Raw genomic sequence first — 14,105 nt, 5'->3', positions numbered from 1 at the left:
CAAAAAACAAAACAACAACAACCACTATCTTGGCACAAACAGAGTAGATGTTTAAACTTGGAAAGTTTTCATTTTTGTCTGTGGCCTTGTACCACCCTGATTGCACCTGATCTCCTCTTAAAGTTCTAACGTTTAATTAACCTTTCTGACCCAACCCCAGCGTCTCCAGGCGGGTGCGTGGCTATGTCTACTGGAAAGACTCTTGGCAAGTGGGAAGTGAAGAACTGCAGAAGCTTCCGTGCTCTTTCAATATGCAAGAAAGTGAGCGAACCCCAGGAGCCTGAAGAAGCAGCCCCCAAGCCCGACGACCCCTGTCCTGAAGGCTGGCACACTTTCCCCTCCAGCCTTTCTTGTTATAAGGTAAAGTAGGGGTCTCATTTGGTCATTGCTCTACTATCCTTGTTCATGCCTTTGTACAAATTATGCCCCTCCCTGTAAGCACACAGTGCCTCACACCAATGTTTGGGAGCACAGCATCCTTAGCAAAGCTTCATGGGTCTCTGGTATCAGACAACTCAACTCTACCCATGTCTTGCCTTCAAAAGCAAGACTAAAGCCAGAGTGACCCATGGTTCCTTCCCTCTGAGAAGTTGAGTGACCTGCAGCATGCTGACATTGTATATAGGATTCTCCTAAGCCCCTAATTCTTCTTATTGGATTAAAATTCCTTCGTGTATAATGAAAGCCAGTTCTTATTGTATTATAAACAAGACAATTTGGGGTCTATATCATTGATTGTAGTTCCACAAACAGACCTTTCAATACCACTTTCCAACTCCAAGGCAATCACATGTATGTATCTCTGGCTCACTTAGGGTTTGACGGACGGGCTGCGAATTCTTCCAGATTTTGGTCAGCTGTCTGGACTGTAATCTAGTGTCTGTTACCCTTCACTCTAGGGCTCAGGCTAAAGGGTGGCAGCTGTCAGATTGTTTTCCTCATAGTAAATTACTGAAGCCCAGGAAAGGCTGCCCAACCAAGTTGGTGCAGTTCAGGCCTCTAGCTTCAGCATACTACATGGCGAGGTCCCGTGTGAAGGTGGAGAGAAGCATGTTACTCCCACCAGGAGTCATGGCTAGAGTGTATGTGGATACATGACAGGGAACTGAAGAGTCAGGACCAGTAATCTGACAGCGGTGTTTTGTCTTCTCTGCCTGCTCCTCCACTCCCCTTTCTTCTTTGAAATAGCTAGGCTCTTTCGGTGTAGAGTTAATCGTCACAAATCAAAGAAACAGTCAAAAGTGCTAGGTTTTGATTTGGCACCATCTGTCAATGTTCTCACGCATAGAATATAGATAGCTCTTTGATTGTTCCTGATCAGAAGGCGAGCCTTGTTCTTCTGCAAGCTTCGTGTTTGATGCTCAGAATTACACTGTTGGCACATTTCTTTGCAGAAGACTACTTCCAGAATGTTCCTGGGTACTCTCTCAGCCTTGACCCTTGGGGCACTTTCTCTCCAGGGTCCTAGGTATGCAGATGCTTGTGGGAGCGGTTCTCCAGCCTGGCTAGAGAAGGCTACTCACCTGATGATGCAGCCGTCACTGTGTGGGCCTCTGGCTTACCCTGGGCAGGACTTGTCTTGTTTGCTGTATGTACATTTACTTGTGCTTCCATTTCCCCTGAAGGAATTCATATCGGAGACCCACACATTTGACTGCAGTTGATAAATCTATGAACATTTTATGATTATTCCAGAAGAACAATATTCTGTTTTTTGCTAAGGTGTTCCATATAGAAAGAATCGTAAGAAAGAGGAACTGGGAAGAAGCCGAAAGGTTCTGCCAAGCCCTTGGAGCTCACCTACCCAGCTTCAGTCGTAGAGAGGAAATTAAGGACTTTGTGCATTTGTTAAAGGACCAGTTCAGGTAAGGTTGCTAGAGTAAGTGTTTTTGCCCTAAGCCTGATGTCATCTTGGTGTTCAAGTTGTTGTGATTTAGCATCTAAAGAGCCATTCCATGCTTCACAGTCAAGCAGCATCAAGTACCTTACTGCCAAATACCATAGAGATTCAAAGCCAACCGAGGCATAGTCCTGGCGCTATGTGTAGCACATACCAACAGCCGGGTTAAGAAAAGTATGGCAAAGATGTGGGCAAAGACAAGGAGAGCCTGAGCAGAAGCCAGAAGGGGAAGGAGTGTCTCTGGTGTAATCAGGGCAAATGCCACGAAGGAGGCGGATTCTTAGAAGGTACACAGTGTTTTGAAAGGTAAGAGAGGAGAAAGGAGCCAGAGGCCACAAAACAGGAAAGGAGTTATGAGAACTATGTGGGCTGCTGAGGAGCAAACAACCACAGGAAGTGGGAATGGAGACGAAAACGGAATGGCTTGCTAATCAGGGAAGACATCTGATCCTAAGGGGACGAGAGTCAAACGAGGTAGTCTCCAAATTATTTCAGTTGTGAAAAGGCTAGTCGTTATAAACCACCTATGGACCTGTAAACACACACGATGCATGTGTAATTGCACAGACAGAGCCAGGGTGCGGATCAGTGGTGCCATGCTCGCCTACCATCTGTGAGGTTCGATGTTCTATCCCAGGAATGCAAAAACAGCCAAGAGTGGGTCTGAAGGTACTCTGGGGGGCGACTAGTTAGAAAACTACCACAACACCCTCCTGGAAGCCACATGAAGTGAGGACAGTAAGAAAGGAAGCTATCAAAGTGGCTACAGTCATTGTAATGTCAGCGGGGAAGGCTTTTCTGACCTGATTTCTCTGTTGTCTCTCAGGATACCATAGAGAAATATAGGTCAGCTGACACTTTCCAAACTGTCACAGGGATTAGGGGCTTCAACACCACAAAATTACTTTTTCTTCACTTTTCTGAACACTAAAAGGTGTTTGTTTGTTGAATCAAGGTGTACTAGGATAAATGGCTTTAAAAAAATGAACGTATTCTAGTGAATATTTTCTCTATGATTGTGAATCCAACAAAAGCCCTTTCCCCTCGAAATAAAAGTTTACTAAAAAAATGAACAATCTAACCAGCCTTGTTCTTTTGCACATCATTTAACTATAAAAGATGTGTGAAGATCGGTATATAAAGCATATTAAGGTGGAAGACGCTTGCGATGTGTTTAGTTCCCAGTTAACTTCATTTTTGAAGAGACTGATCTAAACAGTGTATATTGCATCCTTTGAAAAAAGCATACCAAAGACATACACGAGCTTGGGTGTAAGTCTAAAAAATCAAGAACACACAAAAATAAGTAATTTATTATAAAAGGATTTAAAACAAGAATATAGTATAACCCCAAGACTTGATAGTCAATGTATGTCATTATAAGAACAGAACAGAACTATCCTAAACGTTAAAAGGAAAAAAAAAAGCACAATAAATGAAGGTTTTAGAGGCTGTGGAGATGGCTCAGCAGGTGAAAGCACTTGTCATGCATGCCCGATGACCCCAGAAGCCATTTATAAAAGCCAGATGCAGTGGCTCACATTCACAGATCTCCTGTGGTGAGATGGGAGGCGGAAACAGGAGAAATAGCTGGGAGCTCGTGGGCTGCCCAGTCCAGAATATGCAATGTGCCAGGAACAAGAGAAATCCTGCCTTGAGAGGGTCAAAGGAGAGAACTGAGCCTTGAAAGTTGTCCTTTGACGTACACACATGCACACACACATTTGCACGCATGCATATACACATATGTGTGCACACAAACACGACACACATGCGTGCATACACACAAACACACACACAATGGCACAGATATGCCCCCATATATATTTTTTTAATTTTAAAAGGAATACTTCAATAAATAACAGGTTTTTAACACTCTTTCTAAATAAAAACCTGGAATGTAGAGACATAAAATAGTTGTGGAATATGAAAATATAATAAATTATTCATTTTCTCTGGAAACCATATTTTAGAGACATTTAACATGCAGTAGATTTTAAAAGTACGTGCCCGTAGGTCAGATGTATGAGGGGAGGGAAGCTGTGTGATGTTCATGTAGAGAATTATAAGAAATGAAATAACAAAAGATTAATCTAGCATAAAATAAGTTGGCAAACACCCAATTTGTACATTATCAGCTTTGATTAAGTCCAAGTCTACAAATTTGTTCAATAATGAAATCCGATTCTGTTTTGCTAGAAAATGCATAAAACAAATGTGGCCATTAGTGCTTGTCCAGGCCCGAGATTATGGTGTCGCCATTCTTTGTGGATGGAAACACAGAATGTTTTAAAGCGGTGCGTTTCAGTAGAGTCCTTCTCTTTAAAAGCTGAGGGGGGTGGTGATGCTTTGTGTACAGAGTGTAAGGGGCTTGCGCACATGGTGGCACTCAGTTGCTACTTCCCTGGCTTATTACATTTTGATACATTTTGCTGGCCTTTGCTGTCTGCGCTGTGCTGGGGTTGTCCTTTGTTAACTCAAATAGCAAAGGAATTAACAGCCACAAGCTACATATTGTGTGATCCGATTATAATAGGCACTGAAACTGCACCTAGAAAGATGCCTTACCCATTTCTGGCTTAACATATAAATATACCATATATTTGATATGTTTAATTGATATATAAATTTGTATTATAAACATAGCACTGAAGTCAGTATCTGTCATGATTAATGATAGAGCACTTTACAATGCTTTCTCATAAAGGACAGAAATGGGTAAGAATATCTGACTGTTACTGTTGTTGAGCTATTTTGTAATTTAATATATATTAAGATAGGAAATATTATTATGTGTAACATATTGTCTTCACTGAAGAAAAAAGGAGATTATAAAAGCTGTAAAAATATGCTGTTCACATTGGAAACAAGTCTGCAAAAAATAGAAATAATCAATGGGTATTACATCTAGCAAGCAAGATCTAAAACATTTCATTAGAAATTTGGGTTTTTTTTTTTTTACAGGCTTGCTTTATCGTACGTAGCCACTATATATGGGGGGAGGGGGGTGCATGACAACATACTCCTGCAATCAATTCTAGCATTAGGGGTATTGTAGCAAGACAATCAGGAATTCAGAGTTGCTACGTAGGGAGTTTAAGGATTGAACCCTAACTTTCGTGAGCACTAGGCAAGCAATCTACCATTGAGCTATGCCCAGCCCTCTCATTTTTCTTTTGAGACAAAAGTCTCATGTAGCTCAGGATGACCTTATTGATTATCTAAAACCCATTTCTGAGATCATACTGATTATCAAACTTCTAAATTTTACCGATCAACCTGTTCATGACATTGAGCAGAAAAAGCAAAGCTTTGGTATCCCATAGGTTCGGAGAGGTCCTTGTGGTAGCTGCCTCTGGAATATAGCCCCTTAAATACGCTGCCAATCTTACCTGAAGTTTGGATTTTGAACAAGGTAACCTAATAAGATCACAAGCTTTGAACACACATGAGCTCCTATACACACGCGTGTGCACACGCATACACTCATACACAAACAGACACATACACACTGTCACACCATCATACTCTCTAGGTGAAGCATTTTTAGAAGATATTTACAGAACAAACTCTCAGTTCTATTCGAGGAGTTACTATCTCCTTGGAACAGGAAGCCATGGATACATGCTGAGCAATCGATCTATCTGCAGATATTTGAAGGGATCAATTAATAGAAAATTATCATAATCTTACATGGTAGAAATAGCCATTCAGAACATCTATGGGCAGAGGGGATCATACAGGGAGACAAACCTGTGTAAAAGAGGCTACTTTTATTGATTTGTTTCCTTTTTAACACTATTGAATACCCGCCTTAAAAATTGATATGAATTCATGTGTAAAACTTAGAAAGGATAAAAAGTAATGAAGAAAATGAAAATCATTTCAAATATAATTTATATAAGACAACATTTTTGTGGAAATCCTCTCCATTTCCTTCTATTTGTATACACATTTTCATAAAAGTGTCTGAAAAATACACCAATTAAAATGTTTTTTCCATCTACAAAAGTAATGCATACTGAAGTTGGAAAAGATGAACGTGTAGAGCAAAACAAACAAACAAACAAAACAAAAAGGCGACCTAATACCATCACCTGTAGGATCATAGTTTATTTGTACACTCGGGCCAGCAGGCCAGCAAAGGCCATATTATTTGTACATTCGGGCCAGCAGGCCAGCAAAGGCCATATTAAGCAGGCCGTGCTTTCTGCCTAATAAGAGCTTCATTCTAAAGCAATGGCTTGCGTGGGCCTTGTTTTGAAAAAGCCCATGCTTTAAAATCAAGATGGCCACAACAGTTCAAAGGAAAGGAAGGAAGCTGGGCCATTTACCCTAGAAAGTGATTGTGAAGTTCGCTCCTTGAATGTGTTAGCTTTTATTACTGGAATTGACCTTCCCAGCAAGAAGCCTGCTGCCCACCCCAAATCTGTATCACTTGCCACGGAGTTAAGACTGATGACTGTTTTATTTCTCAGTCTAGGTTCTATATCGCTGTTTGGATTTCAGTTAAAAAAAAAAAAGATTCATGATACACCCACTTATTAAGGCTCTTAGACCATTGTGACTCTTGACGGCATCCCAGTGGGAAACCATTGTGGAGCCTAAATAGCCCTGGGCTTAGAGAAGAAAACCTTGTTTGCAGCCATTGCTGTTGTGTGCGTTCCCTCCTGTGCAGAGGCATAAATGGCTTTAGATATAAATCTAGGCTTTGCAGACTAAGAGCCCTCATCAAATAGTATTTATTGGGGGTTGTGGGCCAGATACAGTTTTCCTTAGTAACCAAATGCTACTGGAAATTGGATTGACAGTCAGAATTTTAACACACTTACACTTGCTAGCCTTTTATGCAGCATCCCCAAATAGATTTGAAACTATATGCTTAGCGTGTGGAGTAAAGACAGTTTAGAAAGAAAATGGGACTATTTCATCTGTCTCCTGCTTTCTTGAAACCTGCATTAGCAGTATGCAGTGAATAATGTAGTGTCCAGCTTTTTTTCCCTTTATCTGGCAGCAGCTAAGGGAGGTAAAACTCTAAACAAGTTGAAATTCAGAAACTACTTTCTCCTCTAACCCTCCTCCTCCAAGCATGCCCCCCCCACACACACACACCATGAGTACCTACTGTTCTCTGTATTTATGACGCTCTAGGCAAGCCCTTCAAATGAAGCTGAAAACTAAATTCAGGATTGAATTTAGTTCATTCTCTGAAAGTGGTGATGATTAGAGATATTTTGAACAACCGAGCAAACTCTTTCTGTAAGAAACCACCTTCTGGTCTTCAGCCAAGGACTCAGAAATAAACTTAAAGTGGAGAAGTTCGTCAGTTAGAGAATGGGGACTGCTGGCTAGGAGACTGGTGAGAGACCCAGGGGCCCTGGAAGGATAGGCAGAGACCATGGCAAAGCCTAGGGGTATTGGGTAGCTGTTTGAATCTAGGCAACATGTGAGCTTTGGTCTTTCTTCCTAAATGAGGAACACACTGTTACTAAATAAGATAAATACTCTAAAGGATACCTTAGGGAATTTCCCAGGCCAAAGTATATAATAAGCAAAGACTTGGAAGCAATAGTTACATTGTCATATGAGTTTGAGGAAGAAAACTTAGCCCCACTGCCTTTGCCGCCTGTTGACAGGTGACCTGTGTGTGGTCACTGTCTAGACCCTGTGGTTTGGGGACTTGTGATACAGCAGGAAGACTGTGAGAGAGCTGAGAGACAGCTGAGAATTGGAAACTCCTTATAGCTGCTGAATTTAAACTGGACTTAATCATCTCCACTAGATTTCATCTGGTCTGTGAACTAATGATTATTTTCCACAAATATAACAGCATAGCAAATGCTGTCATATAATTCTCCTATTCTCTAAGTTAAACAAGTTGAAAACATGAGAAAATACTGACTGTTGTTAAACTATTGGGGAACGTTGAGAAAAGGAAAGAAAGCATGTGGGGTTTTGTTGTTGGTTTTTGCTGTTTTGTTTTATCTTTTCTTGTCTTGTCACAAGGTCCTGCTGTGCAGCTCAGAGTAAGCTGGAGCAGGCTGCCTAACCCACATTGGCTTCATGCCAGTCCTCCTTCCGGCTCTGTACCTAAAACCTAAGGCTATAGGTGTGTGTGACCATGGCCAGCTGCAGTTATCTAATTAAAAAGTAAGAAGGAGCTATAACGTTAGGTTGGTACTTTAGCTCACTGAAAAAAAATTCATAAAAATATTCAGGCTTATACTTCTCAGTAACTTTATAGCTGTGCCTTCTATATAGTTTGTATATTCTTCAAAGCTAAACAGTTCTGATTATTTTTGCATTTGGGTCCTACATTCTCTGAAATATATATTCATATTATATTTATGTATATATTATGCATATGTGTCTATATTTATATATTCATATATGTATAGTATATTTATATCGCATTTATGTATATGTTATGTATGCATGTATATGTGTGCTGAGCTTATACCATTGATTCCATGTCCCAACACAAAGTTAAGTTAAAGGAATAGAATTTGGCTACTTATTTAAGCCTGAGGAGTCTAGGTTTTAAGGAATGGTAAGCGCTCGGATTTCTTGCTCCAAAGAAATATTAACCATCCTTTGAAGACTCTTTCCTCCAACCTCAGGAAATGTTTGTACACTGCAGTCCTTTGTGACCTCTCTATGTGCTGTAGTTTGATAATGTGTAGACTTTACACACTTCATTTGGTAACTCCCGTGGGCTCATGTGTATCATGTTTCCTTGGCTGGGATATCTTCTGTTTGACAGGAGGCATCACTGTACCCAGCTCAGTGCTATTACACAGACATAGAAAGCTAATGGTATTAAATATAATGCCATTATATTTAAATGTTTTCTATTTAGACTTTAAAAAATGACTACTTGCTTACTTTAAAATTACTGGACAGTGGGAATTAAAGTATTTTAAATTTTTCTTTAATAAAATTTTAACCAAATAGCTTATTTAGCATCAGAAAAAAAGACATTTGGTAGTGCTATAAAGTGTGTGTGTGTGTGTGTGTGTGTGTGTGTGTGTGTGTGTGTGTGATGGGACCTAGGACCATGAACATTATAGGCAAGTGCTCCACCTTTGAGCTATACCTGTAACTCCTAGACACTGTTTTTAAAATGCCATTGTTGGTCTGGGGAGGTAGGTCACCTCATCAAGTACCCACACAAAGCCCAGAATCCAAGTGCCAGCCTCACATAAGACATGCTGTCTTCATGCCTCTAATCCCAACACTTAGGAGATGGCGACAAGAGGATGAGAAGTGCAGGGTCACTCTTGACTGCACACGGGGAGCTGAGGTCCATTGTCAGCCACATGACCCCCACCTCACCCCATCTCAAAAACAAGACAAGCAGCTGGAGTGGCGACTCGTGGTTTAGAGCACTTGTCGCTCTTACAGAAGACCCGGCTTTGATTTCCAGCACCCACATCATGGCTCACAACATCTGTAATTCCAAGTCTAGAAAAAGAAGACAGAGGCAGACGGCCATTGTTGCCACTGACTCTATCTGAAAATATTGCCTGACATGAAACATTACCGTAAGAACTTAGAACGATCATAGTTTCTATGTAAAAATCCAAAGCAGAATAGGGTTTTTGTTTGTTTGGTTGGTTTTTTTTGTTTTTTGTTTGTTTTTTGTTTTTGCCTTTCATACACAGACGACAACTTAAAATTTAGTTTTAAACATATGATATCTTGTGGGGAGGGATTTGTAAGGGTGGGGCTGGCAGGAGAGGAGAAAGAGAGTGTTGCAATCAGGATGAATGAATGAATAAATAAATAAATAAATAAATAAATAAATAAATAGATAGATAAATAGATAAATAGATAAATAAATAAATAAAAGAAGTAAAAAGCATATGATACCATATCTATGGCTGCTCCGGGCTAAGAGCTTTATTTTGTTTCTTTCTTTGTATAGCTTATGGTTGCCCTTTCTGTTGGTGTCAAACTCCTGAATACACACAGGTGACTCAGTCACTTTAAAACATGTGAGTGCTAAGTATGTTTACCAGATAGTGTCCTAAACTTCTAATACTGCCTCCTTTTTTGTTTTTGTTTTTGTTTTTTAACATAGTGGGCAGCGTTGGTTGTGGATTGGTCTGAATAAGAGAAGCCCTGATTTACAAGGGTCCTGGCAGTGGAGTGACCGGACACCAGTAAGTTACAACTTTCATATTGGAAAAAAACCATGGAAGTAGTGTTTCTTTTAAAAACAAGTAAATTCATTGTTAAATAAGACATCCACATCTAAAATTTGTATGGAACTACGGAAGACCCTGGTTAGTCAAAGAAGTCTCCACCAACTCTGGGGATGTAATTCCACCAAAGTATATCATTCTACCAGAGAAAGCTACAGCATATTGATACTAGCATGCTGGGACGTGATACTGGGACAGATTGAGGAAGGGGAAAGGTTTGTCAAAAGATACAGAATTTTATTTAGATAATCAATAAGTTCAAGAGATCCATCGATGTGCCATGTGGGACCATAGTTAACAACCGCACATTGTTCTCACCACGTTGTGGTCACTGTCAAAGGAAATGCATATGCTACCTGACTAGATTCAGTGGCTCGACGTGTGTACTCTTTAAAACATCGTAAGGAGATTAGCAATTTTACCTCGATTAAAAAGGCAAATATCCATCCACAAACCATAACAGCCTTATTTACACACATTTTGAAATAGAAACAAATTTACTTAAAGGATGTGAGAAGGAAGACACAAAGTATTCATCTTTCTTTATTTATTTATTTTTACTTTTTTAGTGTGTGTGTGTGTGTGTGCACACGCGCGCCTTGGGGGCGGGGCAGCGGAGGCCAGTGGACAACTTTCCGGAGTCAGATCTTTCCTTCCGCCATGCTGATTTGGGGACTCGAATTCAGCTCATCAGCTTTGGCCACAAGCACCTTCACCCACTGAGCCATCTCACGTACTCCACTTACTGTTACTTTTAAAAAATGTGTATATTTTAGTGTCTCTATATAGAGTTTTAAAAACGGAGATATTCTGACATCCTGGCCATCTTTGGAGAGTACAAATTATTTTCCAAAGCTTTCATCTGTGCTACTCTGTGTTTATTTCTATTATCAATTAATAGTGGGAAATATTTATTTGTATCATCTAAAAGCATTAATTATATAGTGAAAAAATGTCTGTATTAGCCATAATAGTCGAACCTAAAATGTAATAGTCGAACCTTGAATAATACTTGACTGTTGACTGTTTATCTCATCTAAAGAGGTTTTACGTGACAGTGTGTGTGTGTGTGTGTGTGTGTGTGTGTTTAACATACTGGACTTTTACATATTGACAAGCTGGCATTTTGAAATATCCCTTGGTATCAAAACTCTTACAGGAAAAAATAGGGACAAGATTCAGTATCCTAGGGATAAGAATTTCTTAGCTATTCTTATAGATTTTCTTTTTTCCTTTTTTCATTATTTATTTACTTTCCATCTTGATCACAGCTTCCTCCCCCTGTTCTCCTCCCAGTCCTTCTCCCTCACACCCCCATCTACTCCCTCCTTCTCTCTCCCCTTTCATGAGCAGCCTCCTGTGAATATCAATCAGCCAAGGGAGTTTTATATACCACATCTCAAAATACTAAAAAAGGCTCTTTGAGCTGTTGATTCTGGCCCTGGGGGTGATTTAATGCCCCACCAACCCCACTTCTGAGACTGTGGCTTAATGGGAAACTAAGGGCTCTTCTGCAGTCCCCGAGGCCTCGCATGACTCGGCATCCAGATCGTTCACAAAGTATGAAATGTTTATATATATATATATATATATATATATATATATATATATACACATACATACATTATATATGTATATATATATATACATTATATATGTATATGTATAATATTGAAGCTGCCTAAACTATATGGAAGTTGCAAATGTTGTGCCAGCCCACGTTCTCAAGGCTGACTTACCTTCTCAGGTGTCTGCTGTGATGATGGAGCCGGAGTTTCAACAGGATTTTGACATCAGAGACTGTGCTGCCATCAAGGTTAGTACCAACTCTAAAATCAGTATTAAAAATAAAATCCCAGGACTGACACCAGGGCTCCGAGACAGAGTTCATGCTTAACCTATGTGAAGCCTCGAGCTCACCCCTCTCACTGCACCCAAATCTGGCATCACGTAAGCTCAGGCAAAACATTCCTAGAATACCTTCTGTGCGTGGAGCGTGGTGATGGCAGGAGCGGTGGAAAGCAAACCCAAGCAGTTTACACTTAATTTAAGAACCAAGCCAGCTCAGTCAGTCAACGGGGTCTGGAGCGCAGGAGTGAGGATTGCAGAGAAAAAGACAATTAGACAAACATTATAACCTGACTCCAGCCAGGGCTGAGGCGGAAGCAGCTTTAATTTTTCCCAGCCAGCTTTTACACCATTCTCGGTACTAGCAGAAAATAGAGTCAGTCCTTAAATCAAACACAAAGTGATTAAACAAGGGTAAAGAACAAAGAGATCACACCAGGTAGTAATCAAACAAAGCAGTAAGCAAAAGTCCCAGAGACACTGGGTCTGGGGGCTTAGCAGGATTGCCAAGACAAAGGGGAAGTCACACATTCCTTGGCTGTGTCCACCTTGATCCTTGTAGTAGCCCAGATATGAATATTCTTATCTGATCCTGCTTCCTCCTCCAGAGCCCAGTGACAAGTATTTGCCAAATTTCTATAAGCAGCAAATTGCTATAAGGGGGCAACAAAAGCTCTCCACATTTATATTAAAAACCACAGCTTTATCATCATTCTATAGTAAGGCACCTCAAGAGTGGGCAGAAGATAGCCGAGGAGAAATCGAAAGGGGAAGTGATCGCTCAGGTCTGTCCAGAAAGAGTTGGGATTTGGCCTTGGTCTCTAAGGATGACCAGAGTTTGCGCAGGAGCAACAGGACAAGGCTTTCTAATGGGCAGTGGTGCAAGAATACAAGTGGAGGTCTTATCGACAGTGAGAAGAGCAGGATGTATCCAGTTTTATTTGGAATTACTAAAGACAGTCCTTAAAGGATGGGGAGGTGGCGGGGTGGCTTAGAGTGCTCTTCCAGTGCTGTGGACCTGGGTTTCCTCCTGATGTCTCATCACTCCAGTACAGGAGATCCATGGTCCTCTTCTGACCTCCACCAGCACCAGGCACTCCGGTGGTGCAGAAAGGACCCTTGTATGCATATAATCAAATTAATTTTTAAAAACAGTGTTGTCAAATCAGGTTGCTGTCAAATCAAGGTGCTTGCACTTCCGCGGGAGTTTTTGTTTGGATGGTTTGCTTTGGTTTATTTTCAATAGGCAACAAGGATGTTTTTTAAAACTGAGAAAGGATAAAATGAGCCAAGATGGTGACTGTGAGCCAAGAGTGTGAGGAAGATTTATCTTGACATTTCCGAGGCACAGCAGCTAGGACTGGGAATTATCACAGACACACGAGGCATGTCTTGCAGGGTCCATTTGTTTATCCATTTTATCAGTGATGTGCCTGGGAGGCCCATCAAGACGGTAGAAGGTGTCAGAGGTAGGGTTCTTCACAAGACTCCAGCATAGCAAGAGATAGACAGCTCAGTAAGCTCTGATGCCATTGGCTAAGGGCTCCAATAGGTGAACAAGAAGGCATAGGCAATGAGGGCTTATTGTAAGAATAAAAATGTAATGGTCTTACGAGGGTAGTATCGATTAGTTATAGATCCGTTATGAGCCAGGCACTGGGGTAGGCACTTAAATAAATATACACAATCTTGTGAAGTAGGTGCAGTTACCGTAACCATCAAGTTGAGAATGAAATTCCAGCTTAGATGTGTCAGAAGTCAAACTTAAACCCACACATGTCCAGATCCATGACATTTTACCCCTGAGCTATTTTACCACATCCTAGCACATCTACCTCCAAGGCTGGACCTGGCCAGGGTGGTGAAGGAATGAAGAAAAGACAGACACATAGACGTGCAGACACACATACAGGCTGGGAACTGGAGGACTGGAGTCTCTGCTGGAGGAACCACAGGACTTCTGAAGTTTACATTGTTTATTATATAGACTTGACCGGAGAGGCTGGGTTTTTTGCACATGGCTGAACAAGGAGACAGGCTCAGCTAATCCAGTAGGAGCGGTCTCTAGGCGAGCAATCCTCAGGCTGTAAATTTCCAAGGGAAAAAACTATGATAGACATTTTCTGCACACTCAACATCTACATTCTTAT

The 14,105-nt window shown here is 40.8% G+C and overlaps 1 protein-coding gene across 1 annotated transcript in view; it reads left to right on the top strand.

Moving 5' to 3' along the window:
• The window catches only part of Ly75 (lymphocyte antigen 75), a 91,171-nt gene that overhangs the window by 33,056 nt on the left and 44,010 nt on the right, over positions 1-14,105 (top strand). Inside the window, exons 12-15 of the mRNA NM_013825.4 lie at positions 161-360; positions 1,723-1,865; positions 9,984-10,065; positions 11,855-11,923. Coding sequence (NP_038853.2) covers positions 161-360; positions 1,723-1,865; positions 9,984-10,065; positions 11,855-11,923 — 494 coding nt within the window. The remainder of the gene's footprint in view (positions 1-160; positions 361-1,722; positions 1,866-9,983; positions 10,066-11,854; positions 11,924-14,105) is intronic.

This window comes from Mus musculus, chromosome 2 (genome assembly GCF_000001635.26).
Source record: "Mus musculus strain C57BL/6J chromosome 2, GRCm38.p6 C57BL/6J".
In the NCBI taxonomy this organism is placed as follows: Eukaryota; Metazoa; Chordata; class Mammalia; order Rodentia; family Muridae; genus Mus; species Mus musculus.
This window is presented reverse-complemented; position numbering and strand designations above follow the sequence as displayed.